The sequence below is a fragment of the Rhinatrema bivittatum genome, chromosome 3 (assembly GCF_901001135.1).
Source record: "Rhinatrema bivittatum chromosome 3, aRhiBiv1.1, whole genome shotgun sequence".
Lineage (NCBI taxonomy): Eukaryota > Metazoa > Chordata > Amphibia > Gymnophiona > Rhinatrematidae > Rhinatrema > Rhinatrema bivittatum.
The window spans coordinates 259,451,622-259,477,235 of record NC_042617.1 but is presented as its reverse complement, the minus strand read 5'-3'; the positions used below and the strand labels follow the sequence as shown (position 1 = coordinate 259,477,235).

Here is a 25,614-nt window from a genome sequence, read left to right as displayed (position 1 = left end):
CCCATCTCCTGGGTTCTGAAAATGCAAAGCCCTTTAAATCCAAAATATTTACTTACTATTGGTGGGCTCATTCATGTTTTCTTTTCCCTCCCTACAGTGTTGCATGAAATATTTCTCATCTTCCTTTTTAATCTTGAATATAACGTCAGGGTTAACAATTGAATAACCTGCCAATAAAACATAAAATTACATTTTAAAATTCATTTGTACAACCCCTGGGGGGGTTTCATCTGTTTCCTGTTCTGATGGAAATTTGTGTGTATTTGTGACCCTGCTCAGTACAGGAATTTCAGTATTTGCATTTTTACCCCCATAGGCATCAGAGCAGGGTGGGCCACTGGAGTCCTGACCCGACCAATTGTGCCCAGAGCAGCATCTATAGTAGGAACATGCACCGAGGCTCTGCCATCCATTTCTGCACCAGCTGGCACAGCCACAGCTGGAGCACAAGGTAGAGAGGCACGTGCTGTACATGAAGAGCTGCTGCTGCCTCCTCCCACCACTATTGCATCTGTGGCCTAGCATAGGCAAGAGCTGTGGCTACTGCATTCTGCCACTATCGTGCCTGCTGCCCAGACAGATGGTGGCATTCATCATCTCCTCCGTCTACTGCTTCTTGCCCTCGTCACATCTGTTTGGCCGAAGGCAAGGACAACGGGAGAGCTGCAATGCCGACAATAAAGAAGGAAGACCTGAACTAGAGGCTTTTCTGCTGAGTAGCAACTGGGAGGAGGGGAGAATATGGGTGCTACTGGCCAGGGTGGCAGAGAGGGGTGGAAAGAAGGGGGGGTGAAGAAGAGAGGGGCTAAGATAGCTGTTGGGAAAGAAGGAAGGGGAAAGAGATGGAGAGGCAAACAGAGTTGATGGGCAGGAAGGGGGGAAGGAAGGCAATGGGCTGCTGGGCAGAGAAAGGTAGGGAGAGTGTCAGAACTGGGTATGAAGGGTGAGGGATAGAGGGTCTGAGGGGGTTGCTAGGCAGGGGGGAATGGGGTGGAGATAGAAAACAGAGGTCAAGAGGATGCTGAGCAGGGATGGAAGAATGTGGGAAGGGTTGACTGAAAAGGAATAGTTGGGAGAAGTGAGACAAGATGCTTGGGAGATTGCACCCACCTGGGGGTGCAGGGGGGAGATGGGGTTAAAGAACTATAACTATATATCAAATGGTGTTTGGAAAGTTGAGAATTTTTTGGAAACAGTATCCTTTTTTGGGGGATAACGGAGTCTAATTCAGTTATTCCTTCGCTTGCTGTAGCACATCCAGATTATTGTAATGGGCTGTCTATGGGGTTACCACAGTGGTTGCTGCATAGATTGCAAATTGTTCAGATTGGGGATCCTTATTAAGAACATCCTGGGATATAAATATAACGCTGTCTAGAGGAATATTCAACCTGTGACATCTGGTTACCACCTTGAGTGAATACATGTTGCAAATCCAATAGAAGGCCTTTATAGAGAAGTTGTGACTCTCGGCTGGAAATCAGAGGTAAATCCTCCTTCCTCTGTCCCTGTGCCAGCTTTAGTTGTAGAGAGAAGACACACACACTCCAGCTGTTCTTGCATTAAGCCTCTCATTTAACATACAGAAGTTTTACCCTTACAGCATAGATGGAGACCTTTGTTTTTAGTTTTGATTTTATTTTTCCTGAGAATTTCATTGCTATAACAAAATCTGAGGAAAATTACTTTGTTATAATATACAGGAGAAAAATCAATGGAAAAAGTCATTTTCCCACTGATTTTTCTTTTGTTAGAAGATTGAAATTCCCAGGAAAAATAAAATAAAAAGTGAAATAAAAGTCCCTAAGCATAGAGCAGCATATTTTGCAGGGCTTGCAGCAGCAGCAGACTCTGGAGCGCCACAGCAGTTCCTGTTGTACTTGGGAAGGCATCAAGAGCCAGGCCCCCAAATTTCAGGTGGCCATGGGCTCCGGCACCTGAGAATTTTCCAGCTCTGACAAAACGTTAACACAAACCTGAGCTTCAGTAAGCATGGAGAGGCTGCATCTTAACATGGAAGGGGGCTTGAGTGTTAGTTTAAATATGGATCTTCTAAGAAGAAAAGTGAAGATGGCAAGGCCTGAAATGGCCTTCTAGTGGAGATGGTGGAGGCCATCATGAGAAAAGACTTTGGGCATACTGGGAGAATATGGTAAAAAAACGAGATGAGATTCTGGTAATAGATGTGGGAAGAAGTTGATGTTGGGTGCATGCGGGAACAACACTGTCATCTACGTTATAATGTAATGTGTCTATGGGTAGTAGATGTAAAAAAGTCATATTTACCTCGTGACATGAGGATGCTGTGAATCTCCTTGATGATTTTCTTGTACAGCTCCTTCTGCCATTCTCCCAGAATGTCCCACTCTACTTCCAAGAAATAAGCAGCGACATCACTGAATGTGACCGATACCTGCAACAGCAAACAGGACAACCTTATCCCCTCTGCCTCCAGCCTCATTATAATGCGTGTGGAATAAACTGTGTTACATGGCCTCTGTCATTGTGATGAAACCTCCAGTCGGTTATAGCATGGAGAGCTCCATTCTACACAAAATACTGGATATTTACGAGATCTCCTGGTCTCCAGAGAAGTACTGGAAATCTCCAGGTGCTTGCTAATTCAGCAGGAAGAAGAGGTAACAACACAGGCAGGCCAGAGGGTAGAGACATCAGTGATGGAGACAGCAGCAGCTGAACAGATGAGACGGAGGAAGAGAGGCTGGTGTGTAAAGGCAGGAATGTGGACAGTGCTGGGATTGGACCTGAGGGCAGATAATGAGTAAAAGTGTGTGTGTGAAATAGTGTGTTTGTGGTGTTAGACCACTTGAATGGACAGAAATGTGCACTTAAGTGCACAGAAATGAATACTAACTGTGGTGAAATAGGTGTTTCTGTGGGCACTGTGACTTCTTATTTTGATTTAGGCCTTATGTTTTCTCCCCAGAGAGTTCATTTCCTCTGAGTTGGCCTGCAGGTGGTGTTTGACTTCTACACTAGTTCAAATAAAGGCTTGGATAGCATACATATTCCAGTATCCTTGAGGAAGCTGTGACTAACATTCTGCGGTACCATTGGCCAGAAAACTATTATTAGTCAAAAGGCCAATGTTCGGTGAGTGAGTGTTTTGTGCACTGATTGGCCCTTAAGACAGAGAACTAGCCCTGAAGGTGCTAGAATTCTCCGAGGACAAGCAGGATGGCAGTCCTCACACATGGGTGACATCAATGGATGGAGCCTGGAATGGAAAACCTTTGCCAAAGTTACTAGAACTTTGACTGGGCCTCACTGAGCATGCTCAAGCATGCAATATAACACGCATCCACACGGGGTCCCCGCAATCTCTTCTTTTCTGCAGAACATCACATCTTGCGCTCGGGTGAACCTCACTGTTATTCCAAATTTTTGGCCTACTTTTTAACTAATCTTTTTTTTTTTTTTTTTTTGCAAAAGATTCTTCATGTACCTCGCACGGTCTATGCAGGGTCCCCCCGGTTTTCCTGTTAGCGTCCTAGACAGGTTTTGACGTAAGTTTATTTTCATCAATACCCCCAGAGCAACAGTGCGCTTGGTGCCCACTGGCCATTGACAGCCGCCGTCATTGATTTCGATCTTGCATCCCTTTTGTTTCAGGAGCCTCGTCGTCAAGACACAGACGGCACCAACGCTGGCACCATCACTCCTCAAGCCACTGCTGGAATCTCTGCACGCGCTTATTGACGTGTTACTGACCAGGCTTGTGTCGGTTCCTGGGGCAGCATCGATATCATGCGGGCCACCGCCACCACCACCTGCCGTTCCGATTGTCGACCCTGGTTCCTCAGAGGAGAAAGTCCCCCCTGATACCAGAGACGGCACCAGGGCCCGGGCCAAAATGACCAGTTCCACTGGTGCCTGACTACTGGTTGGGGACCGAATGACTACAGCCCATCAACAGCTACAGTTATTGTTAAATGCTGCTGCTCGCTTAATTTCCAACACTAGGTGTAATCAACACATAACTCCAGTACTGGCAAACTTAAAATGGCTTCCAATTGAACAACAAATGGCTTATAAAGTGGGCATGACCATAGCTAAATTGTTAAATCCTAACACTTGTCCCTGGGCTAATGCTTTGCTGAAAATGCATCAACCGTCTTGGCAATTGCGTTCCATCTCAGTGGAGGTTGCTCAACATACCATCAATCAGATGTGCTCGCTTATCCACTACAAGAGAATCAGCTTTTTCTGTGGCAGCACCGTCCTTGTGGAACTCCTTGTCGGCTGATTTTAGATTAAATCCCCGGCAGTAAAACTTTCAGTTGTGGCCTTAAGGTTTTTCTTCTGCAACAGGCTTTTCAAGTCTAGTAACCAGCTGTTTATTTCTCCATCTACGAGGTAATGTTAATTTTTGAAGTTTTAGTACGTCTCCTGTTTAGAAGTTGTACTGATGTATATAATCTGTTTTAGATTTATGTGTATGCTTCATTATTTTATGTATGTTTTATTGTACATGATTTCAGCCTTTTGTGTGAAGCGATTAATACATTTTATTAAATGAAAAAATGAAATGAAATGATAGCAGAGACGAGGGTACCTATGACCCCTGGGGGGGGAAGACTCATCCACGGCTTCCAACAATGCTTCAGATGGTCTCCCCTCAGATCCATCTCCTTCAGAGATTCAAAGGAATCAGGTGAAGGACATTGCTGAGCAACTGTCTCAGCAGCAGCAAGACACACTCTTGTCGCTGATGCATAAGGGTTTGGAGTGCGGAAAACAGGGGGTCTCTTCCACCTTTGATGTTTTTGAGATGGCATTGAGGGTCTCTACAGTGGGAATTGGCACCTGCAGGCTCGCATGGCTGTGGGCCTCGGAACTCAGAGCAGGAGAGACTCATTGGTGTTGTGTACGAGAAAGAATCCTTTCAGAGATAAAGTCAAGGATGTGGTGGCCCAAATCCAGGACCACCTTGTGACCCTACAACAGCTCTCTACTGGCACTCTGGACCCATCCTCCTCAGCCAAGAGGTCGTCGAGGTCTGGGCCTAGGAAGTTCTTCTTCCACCTCCTCATTCCAGTCAGTCACATCAGGGTTCTTGTGACAGTCCCAGGGAACATAGAGCCCCGAAGCCCCAGTGGGCGCCTTAGTCAACTCCAGGGTCAGGATTTTGACTGGATCACTGGGAACATAGCCAAGTTGCCCGTACCTGGAACTGCCAGTCGAGGGTATGCTTTGGTTCTTTGTGAACCGATAGCCCAGTGGGTTTTTTCCATTGTTTGAGAGGGATGTAGATTGAATCTATTGGGTATTCTGCCAAATTGCTCCCGAGCCCATTCTGGGGCCCGGTAGTGCATCAGGAAGTACTAGTAATGGAGCTCACCTCCCTCTTAATGGCCAGATTGGTCAAACCCATTCCACTCTTGCAGAGGGTGGTGGATGCCTGGAATGCCTTTCTGGAGGAAGTGACTAAAACTGTGAAGGATTTCAAAGGGGCATGGGATAAACACTGTGGCTAGAGGCTGGGAATAAATAAAAAGGCTAGAGGATGGGAATAAATAAAAAAGCTTAACCGGCACGGAGTCACAGTTACTACCCTTAAGAGAAACATGGAGGTAACCTGCACGGAGCGGCAGTTACTACCTTGGGAAGCTTGCTGGGCAGACTAGATGGACCGTTTTGGTCTTTTTTCTGCTGTCATTTCTATGTTACTTCCCAATACCCAAGAAAACAGGAGGACTCAGTCCCATCCTAGATCTGAGGGCCTTGAACAAATTCCTCAAAAGAGAAACGTTCAAGATGGTTCCCTGTGCATCTTGATCCCTTTCTTGCAAAAAGGGGACTGGCTGTGCTCCATGGATCTCAAAGATGCATACACTTACATTAAGATCTTCCCAGGTCACCAGAAGAATCTCAGATTTGTGGTGGGAAAGCAGCACTTCCAGTATTGCATTCTGTCGTTTGGGCTTGCATCAGCCCCATATGCCTTTACAAAATGCCTAGCCATGGTGGTGGCAGTGCACCTTCACAGACTGGGAATTAATGTTTTCCTTATCGGGACAATTAGCTGGTCAAGAGCACTTCTTGGGCAGGGGCCTATCGAGTATCCGGGTACTGGAGACACTAGGATTTGTTATCAACTAACCCAAGTTCTATCTCAGCCTGTTACTGAAATTGGACTTCATTGAAGCCCTTCTAGATATGGCTCAGGCCAAGGCCTTCCTGCCCTGGGCAAAGGGCCATCAACTTGATGACCAGTGAGGTGGGGATTCAATTGAGCCAGTTGACGTTAGCTTGACACATGTTGAGGATGTTGGGTCACATAGCTGTGACAGTTCATGTCACTCCCTTAGCATGTTTACAAATGTGAAAGGCTCAATGGACTTTGAAGTCGCAGTGGAGACAAGCTACGCAGAACCTCCAGGACTGCATCCAAGTCACTCCATCGCTCCAGGACTCTTTGTCCTGGTGGCAGGACATTTCAAATCTGGAAAGTGGGAAGTCTTTCCAAAGTCCTCCCACCCAAATTGTCCTAACCCTGGATGCATCCACCCTGGGCTGGGGAGCTCATGTAGATGGGCTCAGCACCCAGGGCCTTTGGTCCACCCAGGAACGTCTCTTATCAAATCAATTTCCTGGAGCTCCGGGCTATCAGGTATGTGCTATGGGCTTTCAAAGATTAGCTGTCCAACACAATTGTTCTTATGCAGTCTGACACCCAAGACGCAATGTGGTATGTCAACATGCAGGGAGGAACATGATCGTACCTCCTGTGTCAGGTAGCGGTCCAGATCTGGTCGTGGGCCCTATTTTATGGGATGGTGCTCCTGGCCGGAATGCAAAATGTGAAAGCTGACAGACCGAGTCGCATCTTCAGATCTCACAATTGGTCTCTGGACCAAAGGGTTGCGAATCAGATCTTATGACTCTGGGGAAGTCCAGATGTGGATTTCTTTGCAGCATTTTGGAACAGGAATGTTCCTCAGATCTGCTCCCTGTACACAACAATTGGCAAACCTGTCTCACATGCCTTCACCTGCCGCTGGGACGAGGGTCTCCTATATGCGTATCCTCCAGCTCCACTGGTGGCGAAGACTCTCTTAAAGCTTTGCAAGGACTGAGTGACTATGATCCTCATAGCTCCTCACTGGCCGAGACAGGCCTGGTTTCCATTTCTCAGAGAAATGTCTATCCGGAAACTAATCAGGCTGGGCATTTCCCTAGATCTCATCACCCAGGATCGAGGCAGGTTGCACCATCCCAAACTCCAGGCCCTGTCACTCATAGCCTGGATGTTGAGAGGTTGATATTGCAACCACTCGATCTCTCGAAAAATGTGTCGGGTCCTGGTGGCTTCCAGAAAGCCTTCTACTAGAAAGTTATACAGATTGAAGTGGAAGACGTTTTCCATGTTGTGTGAGCAGAAGGCCATAGATCCTTTCTCCTGTTTTACATAAAAACTACTCAACTACCTTCTACACCTATCGAAATCTGGTTTGAAGACCAACTCTGTTAAGAGTTCATCTCAGTGCGATTGGCGCATATCACCATAGTATAGGTGATATGTCCATCACTGTACAGCCTATAGTTGTATGTTTCATGTGAGGCCTGTTTCAGTTGAAGCCTCCACTTAGGCCTCCTGTTGTGTCTTGGAGTCTAAGAAAACTAAAAAGTCATGGGATAGGAGGTGATGTCCTTTTGTGGATTACAAACTGATTAAAAGACAGGAAACAGAGAGTAGGATTAAATGGTCAATTTTCTCAGTGGAAAAGGGTAAACAGTGGAATGCCTCAGGGATCTGTACTTGGACCGGTGCTTTTCAATATATATATAAATGATCTGGAAAGGAATACAACGAGTGAGGTTATCAAATTTGCGGACGATACAAAATTATTCAGAGTAGTTAAATCACAAGCGGATTGTGATACATTACAGGAGGACCTTGCAAGACTGGAAGATTGGGCATCCAAATGGCAGATGAAATTTAATGTGGACACATGCAAGGTGTTGCATATAGGAAAAAATAACCTTTGCTATAGTTATACAATGTTAGGTTCCATATTAGGAGCTACCACCCAGGAAAAAGATCTAGGCATCATAGTGGATAATACTTTAAAAATCGTCGGCTCAGCATGCTGCAGCTGTCAAAAAAGCAAACAGAATATTAGGAATTATTAGGAAGGGAATGGTTAATAAAACGGAAAATGTCATAATGCCTCTATATCACTCTATGGTGAGACCGCACCTTGAATTCTATGCACAATTCTGGTCGTCGCATCTCAAAAAAGATATAGTTGCGATGGAGAAGGTACAGAGAAGGGCAACCAAAATGATAAAGGGGATGGAACAGCTCCCCTATGAGGAAAGGCTGGAGAGGGTAGGGCTGTTCAGCTTGGAGATATGATAGAGGTCTTTAAGATCATGAGAGGTCTTGAACGAGTAGATGTGAATCGGTTATTTACACTTTCGAATAATAGAAGGACTAGGGGGCATTCCATGAAGTTAGCAAGGTGCACATTTAAGACTAATCGGAGAAAATTCTTTTTCACTCAATGCACAATAAAGCTCTGGAATTTGCTGCCAGAGGATGTGGTTAGTACAGATAGTATAGCTGGGTTCAAAAAAGGTTTGGATAAGTTCTTGGAGAAGTCCATTAACTGCTATTAATCAAGTTTACTTAGGGAATAGCCACTGCTATTAATTGCATCAGTAGCATGGGATCTTCTTAGTGTTTGGGTAATTGCCAGGTTCTTGTGGCCTGGTTTGGCCTCTGTTGGAAACAGGATGCTGGGCTTGATGGACCCTTGGTCTGACCCAGCATGGCAATTTCTTATGTTTTTATGTTCTAAAGGGAAAGATATATGTCAAGGATATGTAAATTAGTCATCTAGTAGCTGTGTGGCTTCTGGAATAAACTGGATTCTCTGTATGCTTTGATGGCTTTAATTGGATCAATATAAATGTAAGGAACCCTTGTTTTCTTTACCAGGAGTGTACTAACTTGCTGGGAAGGTTCAGATAGATTTGTGAGTAGAGGTTGGGATTTTGACTCCCCCAAATGGGAGCAGCAGATGGTGTGTTCTAACAGTATATACACCCCTGCCACGATCTTAGGTCATGGATTTGCTTTCTGGATTTCTGTTGAATTTTTGTTGTAGATGGTTAGTTGCCTTCTTGTGGGTCAGCCTTTCTGACTGACCTCTCTTTTGCTTGCTTTACTCTTTTTGAACCACATATTTTGAAACATTCTTCTCTGAAAGCCCTGGTACCCCTTGTCCCTGTGCATGGTTAGGCCTGGTATTATGGAAGATCCGCTGCTCTCTATCCCATCTCTAGTGAATGGACCAACTGATGACCCAATGGAGAGGAGCTCCAATTTTGACTTGTTTATTCTATGACTATTTTTCTCATTTTAAGGGAGAAAGAAATTTTTTATCCACCCTTCCTGTCTGTTGTGTTTCTTTTGACACATCTACAACATCACTCTCCGCTTGATGGCAGTAGGAGGGGTAGAAGAGGAATTGGATTCAGATGACAACCAACACAGGCCCTGACTTTTACAGTCTGGGGTGCTGATAATCAGACATAAGGGAAAAAAGCGCAGGACTGTTTCTAAGGCCAAGTCCATATGCAAAACATGTCAGCACCGTCTGAATTTTCAGGAAGGCTCATCACCCGGTAAATTTGTTGCTATCAGTAAATTTTTATGGGTAATCATAAGGCTTGGGAATAAATACAAGGAGTAGCAGTTCCTACCTTTAAGAGAAAAATGGGGGGAACCTGCACGGATCGGCAGATGCTACCATAAAAAGCTTGCTAGGCAGACTGGATGGACCATTTGGTCCTTTTCTCCCATCATTACTATGTTATTATGAGTAAGATTTTTACATTTTATTTTTCCAGACTGAGGGCCCATAGTATCAGGCCCCTAGTTTGGGATCATCATGAAGAAGCGCTGTCTTTCACATTGAAAGGATTTGAGGAGTAGCCGTGACATTGCAGAGGAATGGATTCACGCCCATTGCAAGAGAGAAAGAGTTAAAAGTTATCATTCAAAAGTATTTTCACTACTAACTCAAGTGGCCTGCACTTGGGAGGAGTGTCCCTTTGGATCTGCCAGAAGGAGATCTAGAAGCATAGGGAAGAGATTCGGAAAAGTTATGAAAATTGCAACTTTTTATTCTGTTAAGTAATTGGGAACACTACTCTGACCATTTCACAATGGGAAGAATTTGATATACATTTGGGAGTTGGAAGAAGGACTATGCTTTCTTGAATCTGAGTAATTGAAAAGGAGATAAAAATTAGTAAGGAATTGGCTTGATCAAATTAAGACTTTTTACTGAAAGAGTAAAGTCACAAATGTATATATTTTTCGACAATGTACGTCAATTTTATTTGACCTCAAAGAATTATAAACAACATTTTTCATCCATTTGATCAACTATCAGTAAAGGAAGTTGGAAACCATTCAGCTTCCGAGTGTTTATTGCTGTCATGGTCTTTAGAGGTTATCAGTGCTGAATGTCAAAGGACCTAATAGGCTGTGTATTTGTGATGCATGCAAGTTAAGCTTACCCCCACAGGGAGCCCTGAACTGCAGAAGTATAAGCTATCCTGGAGAACTGTTGCAAATAGTGTGAAATCCTTGACTGTGTGCCTTTTGGTCCAGTATCTGGATTTTATCCTACCCAGCAGGGTTACATTAAGTAAAAATCAAAAAATGTCGAACATGAGCTATGAAGATCACACAGGTTCTGTTTTCAGATGTGAATAATGCCATTGATTGATAGCTGAAGAAGGAACCTCTATGGTTACAGAAACTCCTGTGCAACATTTTTAGAAAATTTGTATGCTGATCCAGATGCATTACCATGGGTTAGCACTGGGGGCCCCTGCCCCCTCACTCTTGGCTGAAGCCCCCACCTCTAGCGGCAGGGTCATTTTTCACCTGAGTCAGCTCCTTAAAGGTGCAGAGGTCAAAGGGCCCTGAGGCCAAGGAATCACTGCCAGTCCATGATCCCCTGCGCTCCTTAAGAGGGATGACTTGAATGGGGAAATACCACTGACCTTGGACTAGATTTGTAAATGTTTGAGGCTATCAAATTCTGTTTACTTTTGGCTGGCAATTATTCCCCTCCTCTCATTCGGGACAGAACAGGGAGAAGAAGAGACAGGAGATACACAGGCCGATGCAATAAAGCAGGGGTCGGGAACCAATGGCTCACGAGCCAGATGTGGCTCTTTTGATGGCTGCATCTGGCTCGCAGACAAATCTTTAATAAAAAAGTAAAAATCTAATAACCCCCCCCCACCCTCCTGACGTCCCCCAAGACCTCCAAAATTAATTTACTACAACCCCCCCTCCTGACCCCCCCCCAAGACCTGCCAAAAGTCCCTGGTGGTCCAGCGGGGTCCAGGAGCAATCTCCTGGACTTGGGCTGTCGGCTGCCAGTAGTCAAAATGGCGCCGACGGCCCTTTGCCCTCACTATGTCACTGGGGTCGACCAATGGCGGCGGTAGCCCCTGTGACATAGTAAGGGCAAAGGGCCGTCGGCTGCCAGTAATCAAAATGGTGTCGACGGCCCTTTGCCCTTACTATGTCACAGGGGCTACCGCTGCCATTGGTCGACCCCAGTGACATAGTGAGGGTAAAGGGCCATCGGCGCCATTTTGACTATTGGCAGCCGACAGCCCAAGTCCAGGAGATCGCTCCTGGACCGCTCCTGGACCCCCGCTGGACCACCAGGGACTTTTGGCAGGTCTTGGGGGGGGGGTCAGGAGGGTGGGGGGTTGTAATAAATTAATTTTGGAGGTCTTGGGGGGCGTCAGGAGGGTGGGGGTTTTTGTTAGATTTTTACTTTTTTATTAAAGATTTGTCTGCGAGCCCTGGACCCCCGCTGGACCACCAGGGACTTTTGGCAGGTCTGGGGGGGGGGGGGGTCAGGAGGGTGGGGGGTTGTAGTAAATTAATTTGGCAGGTCTTGTATGGCTCTCACGGAATTACATTTTAAAATATGTGGCATTCATGGCTCTCTCAGCCAAAAAGGTTCCCGACCCCTGCAGTAAAGTGTGCCCAGCCTAGTGCACGAGCGGCTGGACGCAAATTTTAGATGCACGTCCATAACCCCCCCCCCCCCCCCCCGATGCAATAAGGGGATCAGCGCATCCAAAACACGCATCCAAACAAAAGCATAGCTAACAGCGCTCACCACATGTAAATGAGGGTATTAGCTATTACCCCGCAATGCAAAAAATCCACGGGAGCATGAGGTGCACGTTTAACTCATAACATTTTATGCTTGCCTTGGATGGAGCAGGAATAAAGTCTTCCTGCACATCAAGGGCTTAATTTAAAAACAAAATAAACTGCTATCCTGTGGTTTCTCCTACTTAGTATTGTCACAGTACTAAGTAGGAAGAACCACAGAAAACAGCACCATGCAAAAAAAAAAAAAAGACGTAAAAAAAATTGAGGCGCACAACATACACCCACAACATACATGCTCCGGGCCATGTATACTGTGTGTGCATAATGTGCCAGTAAAATAGCTGCTGCAGGAAAAAAACCAGACGCTCGTAAATTGAACATCCGTTGTCCCAACCCACACACAACCACGTCTCCTGGGCACCAAATACCATGGATGTGCTAGGCATGCACAATTTATCCCTAGCGAGTCCTTTTTAGCACGGCAGCCCTATTTGCTTATAGCATCGGGCTCCCAGGAGAGGTGCTTGCACATTAAAAAAAACGTGCACCCAGTTTGGACACACATTTTAGCACATCCATATTGCATCGACATGACAAAGTGTTGCCAGAAATGACAAAAGTTTTGTGGCCGCTGCTTTGAAGATACACATACAGTAGGATGGGGTAAAGAGTTGGGGGGGGGGGGGGCTGGCCACAAATAAACTCATTAATCTTGGATCATCCCAAAAAAAACCCATTCAATTCTGGCTATGCCCCTGCACTGATCCAGTAAAGGGTTCAGAATCTGTCAAGAATTCCATAATTGGAATGTCATTCTCAGTGTTACATTACTGTATGTTCTATGTACAATTTATTTTGTTGTTAAATGGAGAGAGATGAAAGAAGGTTAAATCATTTTGTGAAAAAGAGTGCCTCGCTAAGTGAAACAGAGCAGGTGAGATCTCGATAAGACACATCAATGATTATATAAGTCCTAAACAGTATAGTGCAGCATTCCCTTTTCTCTTCTAGCACATTTGCTCTTCCAGTGTGGTTGGTGCACTTTTCCAAAACTGTCCTCATAAGGCCAGCAGGATCTCAGTAACACTGGTGTCCTGCGTTCTTACAGGATCATTCTTGGGGACAGTGGGGTGGAGAGGATCCTCATTGTTGAATTATCAAAATCTTGGAGGGAAGACCACATGAGACCGAGCACCATGGGCCCATGCCACAAATCTTTTAAGTACCTGGACACCCCTTGATAGTACGTTAATACAGGTACATGTGAGACAGTTTGTACGATAGAGAACGTTTCTTACCTGATTAGTAACCATAATAGACATTTCCTCCTGTTTGCCCTCTGAATTCTGCATCTATGGGGATGGATTCAGCCTGAAGATTTCCCTGTTTCTGGACAGATGCTGAGAAAGATGAATATGACAGGAGGGGGGCTGGGCTGATTCCTGAGGGTCTCAGATAAAAAAAAAAAAAAAAAAAAAGCTCCTCCTCTCCCCTTCTGCAGAGTGAAAGGGACAGATCTGGGGCTGAAGCTTTTAGTGATTTCCAGTCTTGGAGCGGCAGGAAGTTTCTGCCTTTCTTCCCGCAGACACTAGTGGAAGAGAAAGCAGCAGTCAGAGCATGCGCAAAGCTGCCCAGCTGAGGTCAGACTGAGGGGGGGGGGGGGGGGATCCTACCTTCTTAAGATGGATCTGTGAAGATAGCAGATGCTTTGCTAACACACGTTAAACTATCATGCCAATAAAGTTATCTGAATCAGCTTGTTGCAGGGTGTGCAAGACAGAAAGAACACGTAGAGGTGCCAGCTGCCATGGTTTGGACTGTACAGCTCTTTTTTTTTTTTTAATGATACTGAAAATCCGGTTAGTGCAGTTGGCTCTTCCTCTCTCCCACATTTCCAGGTTAGAGGGAGAGCGGAGAGCTGTGCTGTGTGCGGGACCCTGCTTCCATTCCTGTGCTGTGATTGGATGCCATGGGGAGAGGAGGCAGGGCACAGTGCAGCCCTCCCATACAGTTCCCAGTGGCTGTGCAGATCTCTAACAAAAAACAGTCCTTCGGGTCCCATCCCATTCCCTCCCTCACCCTGTGCTGGGGGGGAAACCCGACAGCGCTGCTGAAGTAAGCCAGGGGCGAGAGCAGGGAGACAGAGAGATTCAAATTCCGATAACTTTATTGGCATAACAATTTTACACGTGTTGCCAAATTAATATACAGGATGAATAAAATAGAAAGGGAAGAAAAGAAGGGGAAAAAATGACCAAACTGTAATAAGTCAAGTAAGAGTACAGGTTTTGGTGCTGGTCTGTATTGTCCTTGATCAGGTTTCATTTCAGGCCCAGTGGCAGGATACTACATATTTTGCTGTTTCTCCTCTTTCCCCTAGGATTATGTAACCCCTCCCCCTTTTCCTCGGGGTCACATTCAGAGGCTTCAAGGGGGTGGGGGGGGGGGGGGTGTTTGAGTGCCACTTCTGCAGCCCTGGGATCAGAATAAAGTCCACGAGGGATTGCCAATGGGGACCAGACTGACATGCCGATACAGTACAGTGTGCTCCGGCGGAGCACACCCGCGGTTGGACGCATGTTTTTGACGCGCTAGCTTTACCCCCTTATTCAGTAAGGGATAACAGCGCGTCCAATCCCCCCTGAACCTAATAGCACCCGCAACATGCAGATGCATGTTGATGGCCCTATTAGTTATTCCCGCGCGATTCAGAAAGTAGAATGTGCAGCCAAGCCGCACATTTTACTTTCAGAAATTAGCGCCTACCCAAAGGTAGGCGTTAATTTCTCTCGGCTTAATATCATGGCGATATTAAGTTGGAGGTCCCAAAAGTAAAAAATAATTTAAAATAAAAAAATTTAAAATCAGCCCACGGCTCACGGGTTGAAAACCGGACGCTCAATTTTGCCGACGTCCGGTTTCCGAACCCATGGCTGTCAGCGGGTTTGAGAACCGATGCTGGCAAAATTGAGCGTCGGCTGTCAAACCCACTGACAGCCGCTGCTCCTGTCAAAAAGGAGGCGCTAGGGATGGGCTAGTGTCCCTAGCGCCTCCTTTTACTGCGGGCCCTAATTAGCATATTTTTATTTACTGTATCGCGCGCAAAGGACACTGGCCTGTGTGCGTGCTGAGAGAGCGGGCACTCACCCGCTCTCCCGCGTTTCTTTCTGTATCGGCCTGTAATTGGGAAGCCCAGTGTGGGAAACAAAATTCAGACAACTCCCTTCTCTGGGAATAGTTGTTTATTAGTGAGCATAATTCAATGAAATCAACATAAAAGATCTTTACATGACCACTTGCAAATGGGGTGATATACATATAGTAGGCACACCCCCACAGAATCTCAACAAGGAATTTATACTCTTTTTGCTAGCTGAAGCCCTGGTTTTACTTCCCCCTTTTTGACCACACTGATAAGCACCTTCTTGCTTGTTCTACCCCTTTTATCTGTTATCTCTTCCTTTGCAACTGGGAGGGGCCCCTTACCTCCATCCCCTGATGCTTATCAGTGTCTGGCAGGTCTTTGTACATGTGGTTTCTAAATGGCATGGCTACAATATCTTATCTTCTAAGAAGCTAATTTGCACAGAAGCAGAACTTTAAAGGGAGAAGGGGGGTTAGTTCTAACCTCATGCCTTCACTTTATGCTTTGTCAGGAAGAGGTCCCTAACTGCTCTCCAGGCTTATTCTGGGCAAAGGCACCTAGAAAGGGAAGTTTTCTTTAGCAATGTTTAAAGGTCATTTTAAAGAAAAAAACATTTTTAATATCTGGCTTAATTACTGAGTTGGCAACATTTAAAGTCATTTCTCACAATCCTCCCTTTTTTTTTTATTACTTTTGTTGCCTTCTCATTCATCCTCTATAGGATCCTTATCTAGGCTGTTTATTTTCTCTCTTTTTCTCTCTCTTTATTTCTTTTTTTTTTTTTTTAAGTGCCAGAGTGAAGGGAATTGAAAAATAGTACTATAGCCCAGTCAGCAGGTATAGTCTGCCTTATTAAATCTTCCTTCATAGTACCACCACAGGTCAGCTCTGGCTATTTGCAACTTCAAATTCTTTCCTGCCTCCTTCCCTCCTGTCACATTTAAGGTGGCATTACAAGTCCCTGATTCTCCCAAGTGCTGAGTGTACATTGCCCGTGAGAGACAGACAGCAGGTCTCACAGAGCTTGGGGAGAATGTTGGGCGTGTCCGCTGCCCCTGTTTCAGCTTCAAGGCAGGGTATCGGAAGGCCAGAGTCTTACAGACATTGTTTTTCCAGGCTGTTTCTTCTTGGTACAAGGTCAGAATGCACTCCATTTCTTCCAGGCTTTTACCTTTGCTAAAAGGGAATAGTACAATTTTGTGCTGTGGCTCTTTACAGTATAATTTACCCATTTCACTCAGGCATTTTATTTCTTCATATCCTGTCTGTATCTCAAGAGCTTGGCTTAGTTCTTTTATGGCTACTACTCTCACTACCTTGGGGGTCATTAAGGGGTGGTTCGAATGGTTTAATGGTGGGCATGTCTCCCTGAGAGTGATTCCTTACTCCCTTTACAAAAATGATTCTGAATCTTGCTATTGGATCCGTCCCTGTTACATCCGCCCCCAACCCATAGGGTCTTTCTGTTAATTCATACACTAACCCACTCGGAGTTCCCACTAGGGGTGTGCATTCGTATTGACCGCATATGTAAAACGCTACGCATATTTTTTTTTTAACTTAAAAAAGTGATGAGACATAAACGATCGGATTTCCCACATATCCAACATAGCTATGTTGGATATGTTGGAAATCGCGTTTGTTGATCCAAAATAAAAATTTAAACCCCTCACCTTCCTTAATCCCCCCCCCCCCCAAAGACTTACCACAACTCCCTGGTGAACTAGCGAGGAGTGAGGACGCCATTTCTGCAATCCTTTGCGAGGAGCACGTGACGTCGGCGCCACGTCGAGTGACGCGGCGTCACGTGATTCCCCGCGGGGTCGCGCCGGAACGCTCGTTTGGCCCAAAAGGAACTTTTGGCCAGCTTGGGGGGGCCTCCTGACGTGAGTGAGAGCTTCGGAGGCGGTTGAGGGGCGCCTCAACATCGGGTGCTAGCGAGCGGGGAGGCACTTTCCACCTTGAGCCCCCGCAATAACATCGATCCAACCTAAAAAGAAAACATTTAAAGTTTAAAATATGAAGGGAACATCGGGTGAAGGAACGGAAGCAATCAGAGAGAGACCACGCCCCCTCCCACGACGTCAGTGAGAGCTTCGGAGGCGCTTGAAAAGCGCATCAACATCAGGCGTCGCGCGCTGTGCGCCGCGCAATGAAGGGGTGCAACAAAGGGGTTCTCCCCTTTGTGCACCCCTTCGTGCAATCCTTAGTGCCTTATTTAATATTTATTTATCTATGCTTTTTCTCCTTTTCTTTTTTAACTAACCCTTTTTTCCTTTTCTCAACTTTTTAGACTCGTTAATAAGTTAAATTATAAATGTTCATTGTATCAGACAACGGAAGTATATTTCCTGCTTCTACAGTTTTATGTAAACCGGTTTGATTTACATTTTATGTAAGAATATCGGTATATAAAAAAAATCTAAATAAATAAATAAATAAATGTACCAAAATGTTACCAATTCCCCAGTGTTAGGTCTGATTAGTGACACGTCCCCTTGTTCAATTCTTATTCTCTTTAATCCGTAAAATCCCCCTTCCACACTATGAATGTGCCTGGTCCCATAGTCCATATATTCAACAATGATTCACACATTACATTAAACCTGGGCGCTGAGTCCCAAATAGGGATGTCATCAGGGCCGGGATCCCAGCTCAAAGCAACGTTCAAAGTATAATTGTTCATGCAAACTTTCTGGTCTTTTCTAGTAATTTTTATCTTAAGTGGATGGTCTGTGCTTGTCACCAGTGTGCACTGAGAAGGATCTGCCAGCAACTCCACGGGTCCCTTGACTCAGGAATGATGAGTCCACCTTTTGCAGTCCACACTGCTGTTTCTGTGGTCAGAAGGATTTGGAACGATCCTTCCCACTTTGGCTGTAACTTGGACTCCTTCCACACTTTTATCTGCACCCAGACTCCAGGCCGGAACCGGTGTACTGCAGAGTCCAGTGGAGAAGTCTGAGCCAATAGCCCCTTTTCCCTTAAATGAGATAAAGAAGAAGAAAGTGCCAGAATATAATTCTTTTAATAGATCCTTTGTTTCGAACACTGGTATTTCTCCAGCCCCTCCCAAATAGGGCAATCCAAACATCATCTCATAGGGGGACACTCCCCTATCCTTCCTGGGGTGGGTCCTTGCCCGTAGCAATGCCAGGGGTAAGCACATAGTCCAGGGTATTTCAGTTTCTAACGATTTTAGAAATTTGCTGTTTCAGAGTCTGATTCATTCTTCCCACTTTCCCAGAAAACTGTGAATGCCAGGCAGTATGAAAGTGCCAATTGAGCCTCAAACCCTCCATTACCCCTTGCAGGACTTTGGAGATAAAATGACTTCCCTGATCTGAGTCAATGTGTTCAACCAGCCCATATCATGGGATGATTTGTTCAAAGAGCACTTTCATAACCCTTTGTGCCTTAGCTGAGGCCATTGAAAAAAAAACCCTCAGCCCATCCAGTGAAATGTTAGTAAGAATTTGAGTCACTGGGCAGGAGCAGTTCAGTAAAATCTATTTGTATACTTTGAAAAGGCCTTAGACCTGGATCCCTTCCTCCCTGGGGCTGTTTTTCTCAAAATTCTGACATCTGGGACACCTCTCACATATCTGTTTAGCCACCGTGTAAGTCCCTACACAGCCATACTTCCTAAGGACTGCATCGCAAAGAGCTTAAGCCTCCCCAATAGCTTCCCTGATGCAAGACTGCCATAATTTCTTTCATTAGTGGCTTGTTTAGCATCTGGTGCCCGTCGGGGAGGAGCCAGGCTTCTGCTTCGTTCTGAACTGCCCCCGTTTCAGTGAACTCAGCTTTTTTTTTTTTTAACGTCTGTGACTCTGGTCTGTCTAAAAATAAATACTCTGTGCTTGCAATTTAGATGATTGAAGAGTATTCTTCAACACACTCCTAGGCTGACCTATCATTCTAATGTGTCTGCATAAAGCTACTCCCTTGTCTCTCTTGTAAATGCCTCTAGGAGGCACTGCCGCAAGCCGTGACGTGACAACTGCTCTCCTTCTAATTAAACATGCACCATTTCACAATTCACTCCGTCTGAAATACTTACTCTTCCCTTCCAATAATCAAGTATCCCAAATGTTTAATATGTAACATAGAAACATAGAAATGACGGCAGAAGAAGACCGAACGGCCCATCCAGTCTGCCCAGCAAGTTACGCACTTTATCCTTTTTTCTTTTTTTTTATCTTTTTAACAGGTGGGAGAGAGAAAAAGACATGTTAGTGTCTTCTATTATTGGGACTGAAAACTGTTCCCCTTTTACCCCGGACACTGTGAGTTTCTGGGACATTATACTGACCCATGCTGGCAAAGTGGTAACTGAAGATCTGGCAGCTCCTGTGTCTACTAAGAAAACTATCTTCTCCTTTCTTGGTCCGACCTTTAAATTTATCAAGGGCTTTCATAGTAGCCCCTGACACCCCCCCCCCCCCCCCCCTATTCGCTTTCCTCCTCTACCACTGAGAAGACCCGGTCTTCTTTCACAAGCTGGGGAACTCCCTCTTGAAGTGCCCTACCTGCCCGCAATGAAAACACCCTGCCCGATTTCCTCCTCGGGCTTCCCGGGGCGAGGAGGTCCAATCCCTCTAAAGCCCCCCATGCCAGGGGTAGCGAGCCCCTGGACTTTTATTGAAATTCCTTGCCGGAGGTAGCAAACCCCTGGGCTGAAACGTCTTCCCCTCCCTCTTCCCAAGGGAGCCTGCAGCACTGCAACATCTTTTTTCCTGTTTTTCCTGCGGGTAGGTAGGGCGCTTCCTCATAATCTCATTTAGTGTATTTACCATACTTCTAGTCTTCTGTTTCTGCTTTTCTTCCTCACGCCTCACAAAGACTTTCTGTGCTTCTTTCAACAGTTTCTCAAATGACTTCTCATTGCAGCTGTCTGTATCATTACCCTCTCCTCTGCTGTAAATATTATACCCATAATTGATGTCAATTCTGCCCAAGTAAAAATATTAGCTCCTAAGAATTGATCTATTTGTTCTGCTAAACCTGTAGATCATCTAGTAAAGGTTTCTTTTTTTTTAAATGCTCTTATGTCTGCACTAGTAAGGGGACTGTTTACATATCCAATATGACCATCCCCTATCGGTACTTCCCTTAGGGGATACAGGGGGTCTGATCTCTCCGGCATTTCTGATCTTTTATCTTTTTCTCCTAACTCCAGGTCCCGGAGGATCTGGGAGCCGATACTGCTCTGTATCCCGGAGAGAGTCAAGCGAAGAAGCCAGAGCCAGGAAGTCAAGTAGGACTTCACCCTTGGAAGCCCGCGGTCCCCCCCGGGAGGAGCTCATGAGGACCCGAACTGCTGGGACTTAGGCGAGACCTCCTGGAAGGTGCAGAACCGGATACCTGGATGATGACCGGTCAGAAGCCAGTGGATGAGCCGAAGTCAAAGCCAGGAGTCAGAAGCCGAAGACAAAGCCAAGGAACGGAAGCTGAAGTCAGAAGCCAATGGACGAGCCAAAGTCAAAGCCAAAAGTCAGAAGCCGAAGACAAAGCCAAGGGACGGAAGCTGACGTCAGAAGCCAATGGACAAGCCAGGAGTCAGAAACCAGGAGTCGAGACAGCAACTAGTAGCACTCAGCAGAGAGTGAACCTTGTTGCAAAGCAGGGAAGTGATCCAGATGCAGGTCTGATGTGATCCCAGGGCAGGGCTGAGGTTCCCTTGCTGGTCCCTTTAAGAGCTGAGCCCCTGTGCGCGTGCGCGCCTAGGGGGCGGGCCCAACCACGGAGTATCGACGGCATCTCCCTTGAGGAGGGAGCGCCGCGGTCAGTGTCGTGGAGGCTCGAGAGATCGTCGCAGCAGCCCGGACCATCCCTGAGGTAAGTGGAGGGACCGGGGAACGGCCCGGGACCCTAACACTTGCTTGTTCCACCCTTTTAGATATCTCTTCCTTTGCAGATGGGAGGGGCCCCTTACCTCCATCCCATATGCTCATCAGTGTCTGGCAGGTCTTTGTACATGCCGTTTCTAAATGGCATGCCAGACACCTCAGGTGAACAGAATCTCCCATAGTAACACGACGGGTGTAAAAAAACAAAAAACAAAAGAAGAAAGAAATAATTAAAGAAAAAAAAACCCCAACCTGAAAGGGACCAGATCAACTAAAAAAAAAGCTTGACTAGTACCTAATTTTCATCCCTGTCCCTAAGCTAGATTCAAACCCACAGCCCTACGCATGAAGAGCAGAAATATCTATTCCCCCATTCCCTGAAAACACTGTTCTTATTCCTTCTTTAAGTATAGCATAAGTTAATAAAGTATGGCATGAAAGGGAGCACCTGGATTTGAACCAGGGACCTCTTGATCTGCAGTCAAATGCTCTACCACTGAGCTATGCTCCCCTTGCTAACACTGATGCCCATTCACTGTTAACAGCCAGATACTTTGGAGATTCGCATAAAAGCCTGCAAAAAAGACGCTCAGAAGTTATACGGCAAACCTGCCCTACTGTAACACACTAACTTCCAAGGACAGTACCCGGGAAGAGGCAGCACCTCCTGTTGGAAAGTGCGGTCAAGCCAAACACATCCCTCACGAAACCCTAGTCCACAACTCCGATTGGTAAAACACCATGCCAGACACCTCAGGTGAACAGAATCCCCCATAGTAACACGACGGGTGTAAAAAAAAAACAACAAAAGAAGAAAGAAATAATTTAAAGAAAAAAAACCCCAACCTGAAAGGGACCAGATCAACTAAAAAAAAAGCTTGACTAGTACCTAATTTTCATCCCTGTCCCTAAGCTAGATTCAAACCCACAGCCCTACGCATGAAGAGCAGAAATATCTATTCCCCCATTCCCTGAAAACACTGTTCTTATTCCTTCTTTAAGTATAGCATAAGTTAATAAAGTATGGCATGAAAGGGAGCACTTGGATTTGAACCAGGGACCTCTTGATCTGCAGATAAATGCTCTACCACTGAGCTATGCTCCCCTTGCTAACACTGATGCCCATTCACTGTTAACAGCCAGATACTTTGGAGATTCGCATAAAAGCCTGCAAAAAAGACGCTCAGAAGTTATACGGCAAACCTGCCCTACTGTAACACACTAACTTCCAAGGACAGTACCCGGGAAGAGGCAGCACCTCCTGTTGGAAAGTGCGGTCAAGCCAAACACATCCCTCACGAAACCCTAGTCCACAACTCCGATTGGTAAAACACCATGCCAGACACCTCAGGTGAACAGAATCCCCCATAGTAACACGACGGGTGTAAAAAAAAAAACAACAAAAGAAGAAAGAAATAATTTAAAGAAAAAAAACCCCCAACCTGAAAGGGACCAGATCAACTAAAAAAAAAGCTTGACTAGTACCTAATTTTCATCCCTGTCCCTAAGCTAGATTCAAACCCACAGCCCTACGCATGAAGAGCAGAAATATCTATTCCCCCATTCCCTGAAAACACTGTTCTTATTCCTTCTTTAAGTATAGCATAATTAATAAAGTATGGCATGAAAGGGAGCACCTGGATTTGAACCAGGGACCTCTTGATCTGCAGTCAAATGCTCTACCACTGAGCTATGCTCCCCTTGCTAAGGCTGATGCCCATTCACTGTTAACAGTCAGATACTTTGGAGATTCGCATAAAAGCCTGCAAAAAAGACGCTCAGAAGTTATACGGCAAACCTGCCCTACTGTAACACACTAACTTCCAAGGACAGTACCCGGGAAGAGGCAGCACCTCCTGTTGGAAAGTGCGGTCAAGCCAAACACATCCCTCACGAAACCCTAGTCCACAACTCCGATTGGTAAAACACCATGCCAGACACCTCAGGTGAACAGAATCCCCCATAGTAACACGACGGGTGTAAAAAAAAAACAACAAAAGAAGAAAGAAATAATTTAAAGAAAAAAAACCCCAACCTGAAAGGGACCAGATCAACTAAAAAAAAAGCTTGACTAGTACCTAATTTTCATCCCTGTCCCTAAGCTAGATTCAAACCCACAGCCCTATGCATGAAGAGCAGAAATATCTATTCCCCCATTCCCTGAAAACACTGTTCTTATTCCTTCTTTAAGTATAGCATAAGTTAATAAAGTATGGCATGAAAGGGAGCACCTGGATTTGAACCAGGGACCTCTTGATCTGCAGTCAAATGCTCTACCACTGAGCTATGCTCCCCTTGCTAACACTGATGCCCATTCACTGTTAACAGCCAGATACTTTGGAGATTCGCATAAAAGCCTGCAAAAAAGACGCTCAGAAGTTATACGGCAAACCTGCCCTACTGTAACACACTAACTTCCAAGGACAGTACCCGGGAAGAGGCAGCACCTCCTGTTGGAAAGTGCGGTCAAGCCAAACACATCCCTCACGAAACCCTAGTCCACAACTCCGATTGGTAAAACACCATGCCAGACACCTCAGGTGAACAGAATCCCCCATAGTAACACGACGGGTGTAAAAAAAAAACAACAAAAGAAGAAAGAAATAATTTAAAGAAAAAAAACCCCAACCTGAAAGGGACCAGATCAACTAAAAAAAAGCTTGACTAGTACCTAATTTTCATCCCTGTCCCTAAGCTAGATTCAAACCCACAGCCCTACGCATGAAGAGCAGAAATATCTATTCCCCCATTCCCTGAAAACACTGTTCTTATTCCTTCTTTAAGTATAGCATAAGTTAATAAAGTATGGCATGAAAGGGAGCACCTGGATTTGAACCAGGGACCTCTTGATCTGCAGTCAAATGCTCTACCACTGAGCTATGCTCCCCTTGCTAAGGCTGATGCCCATTCACTGTTAACAGTCAGATACTTTGGAGATTCGCATAAAAGCCTGCAAAAAAGACGCTCAGAAGTTATACGGCAAACCTGCCCTACTGTAACACACTAACTTCCAAGGACAGTACCCGGGAAGAGGCAGCACCTCCTGTTGGAAAGTGCGGTCAAGCCAAACACATCCCTCACGAAACCCTAGTCCACAACTCCGATTGGTAAAACACCATGCCAGACACCTCAGGTGAACAGAATCCCCCATAGTAACACGACGGGTGTAAAAAAAAAACAACAAAAGAAGAAAGAAATAATTTAAAGAAAAAAAACCCCAACCTGAAAGGGACCAGATCAACTAAAAAAAAAGCTTGACTAGTACCTAATTTTCATCCCTGTCCCTAAGCTAGATTCAAACCCACAGCCCTACGCATGAAGAGCAGAAATATCTATTCCCCCATTCCCTGAAAACACTGTTCTTATTCCTTCTTTAAGTATAGCATAAGTTAATAAAGTATGGCATGAAAGGGAGCACCTGGATTTGAACCAGGGACCTCTTGATCTGCAGTCAAATGCTCTACCACAGAGCTATGCTCCCCTTGCTAACACTGATGCCCATTCACTGTTAACAGTCAGATACTTTGGAGATTCGCATAAAAGCCTGCAAAAAAGACGCTCAGAAGTTATACGGCAAACCTGCCCTACTGTAACACACTAACTTCCAAGGACAGTACCCGGGAAGAGGCAGCACCTCCTGTTGGAAAGTGCGGTCAAGCCAAACACATCCCTCACGAAACCCTAGTCCACAACTCCGATTGGTAAAACACCATGCCAGACACCTCAGGTGAACAGAATCCCCCATAGTAACACGACGGGTGTAAAAAAAAAAACAACAAAAGAAGAAAGAAATAATTTAAAGAAAAAAAACCCCAACCTGAAAGGGACCAGATCAACTAAAAAAAAAGCTTGACTAGTACCTAATTTTCATCCCTGTCCCTAAGCTAGATTCAAACCCACAGCCCTACGCAAGAAGAGCAGAAATATCTATTCCCCCATTCCCTGAAAACACTGTTCTTATTCCTTCTTTAAGTATAGCATAAGTTAATAAAGTATGGCATGAAAGGGAGCACCTGGATTTGAACCAGGGACCTCTTGATCTGCAGTCAAATGCTCTACCACTGAGCTATGCTCCCCTTGCTAAGGCTGATGCCCATTCACTGTTAACAGTCAGATACTTTGGAGATTCGCATAAAAGCCTGCAAAAAAGACGCTCAGAAGTTATACGGCAAACCTGCCCTACTGTAACACACTAACTTCCAAGGACAGTACCCGGGAAGAGGCAGCACCTCCTGTTGGAAAGTGCGGTCAAGCCAAACACATCCCTCACGAAACCCTAGTCCACAACTCCGATTGGTAAAACACCATGCCAGACACCTCAGGTGAACAGAATCCCCCATAGTAACACGACGGGTGTAAAAAAAAAACAACAAAAGAAGAAAGAAATAATTTAAAGAAAAAAAACCCCAACCTGAAAGGGACCAGAT

At 45.4% G+C, this 25,614-nt stretch overlaps 1 protein-coding gene and 7 non-coding genes across 12 annotated transcripts in view; all 8 read right to left on the bottom strand.

Moving 5' to 3' along the window:
- The window catches only part of LOC115087386 (oocyte zinc finger protein XlCOF6-like), a 58,125-nt gene extending 44,356 nt beyond the window's left edge, over positions 1–13,769 (bottom strand). For all 5 annotated transcript variants that reach the window (XR_003855509.1, XM_029594509.1, XM_029594511.1 and 2 more), the window contains exons 1-3: positions 13,489–13,769; positions 2,287–2,413; positions 57–167 (exon numbers count right to left, since the gene is read on the bottom strand). Coding sequence is in view for 4 of the 5 variants with exons in the window: in XM_029594509.1 (XP_029450369.1) it covers positions 57–167; positions 2,287–2,413; positions 13,489–13,542 (292 nt within the window). In the remaining variant the exon portion in view is untranslated. The remainder of the gene's footprint in view (positions 1–56; positions 168–2,286; positions 2,414–13,488) is intronic.
- Positions 13,770–21,626: 7,857 nt separating this feature from the next.
- On the bottom strand, positions 21,627–21,698 carry TRNAC-GCA. The gene has a single exon. It is a non-coding gene; the product is annotated as a tRNA-Cys (tRNA).
- Positions 21,699–22,220: 522 nt separating this feature from the next.
- Positions 22,221–22,292, bottom strand: TRNAC-GCA. Its single transcript has one exon. It is a non-coding gene; the product is annotated as a tRNA-Cys (tRNA).
- Positions 22,293–22,815: 523 nt separating this feature from the next.
- Positions 22,816–22,887, bottom strand: TRNAC-GCA. Its single transcript has one exon. It is a non-coding gene; the product is annotated as a tRNA-Cys (tRNA).
- Positions 22,888–23,409: 522 nt separating this feature from the next.
- On the bottom strand, positions 23,410–23,481 carry TRNAC-GCA. The gene has a single exon. It is a non-coding gene; the product is annotated as a tRNA-Cys (tRNA).
- A 521-nt stretch (positions 23,482–24,002) lies between these two features.
- On the bottom strand, positions 24,003–24,074 carry TRNAC-GCA. The gene has a single exon. It is a non-coding gene; the product is annotated as a tRNA-Cys (tRNA).
- Positions 24,075–24,596: 522 nt separating this feature from the next.
- Positions 24,597–24,668, bottom strand: TRNAC-GCA. The gene has a single exon. It is a non-coding gene; the product is annotated as a tRNA-Cys (tRNA).
- Positions 24,669–25,191: 523 nt separating this feature from the next.
- Positions 25,192–25,263, bottom strand: TRNAC-GCA. Its single transcript has one exon. It is a non-coding gene; the product is annotated as a tRNA-Cys (tRNA).
- Between the last annotated feature and the right edge of the window lie 351 nt (positions 25,264–25,614).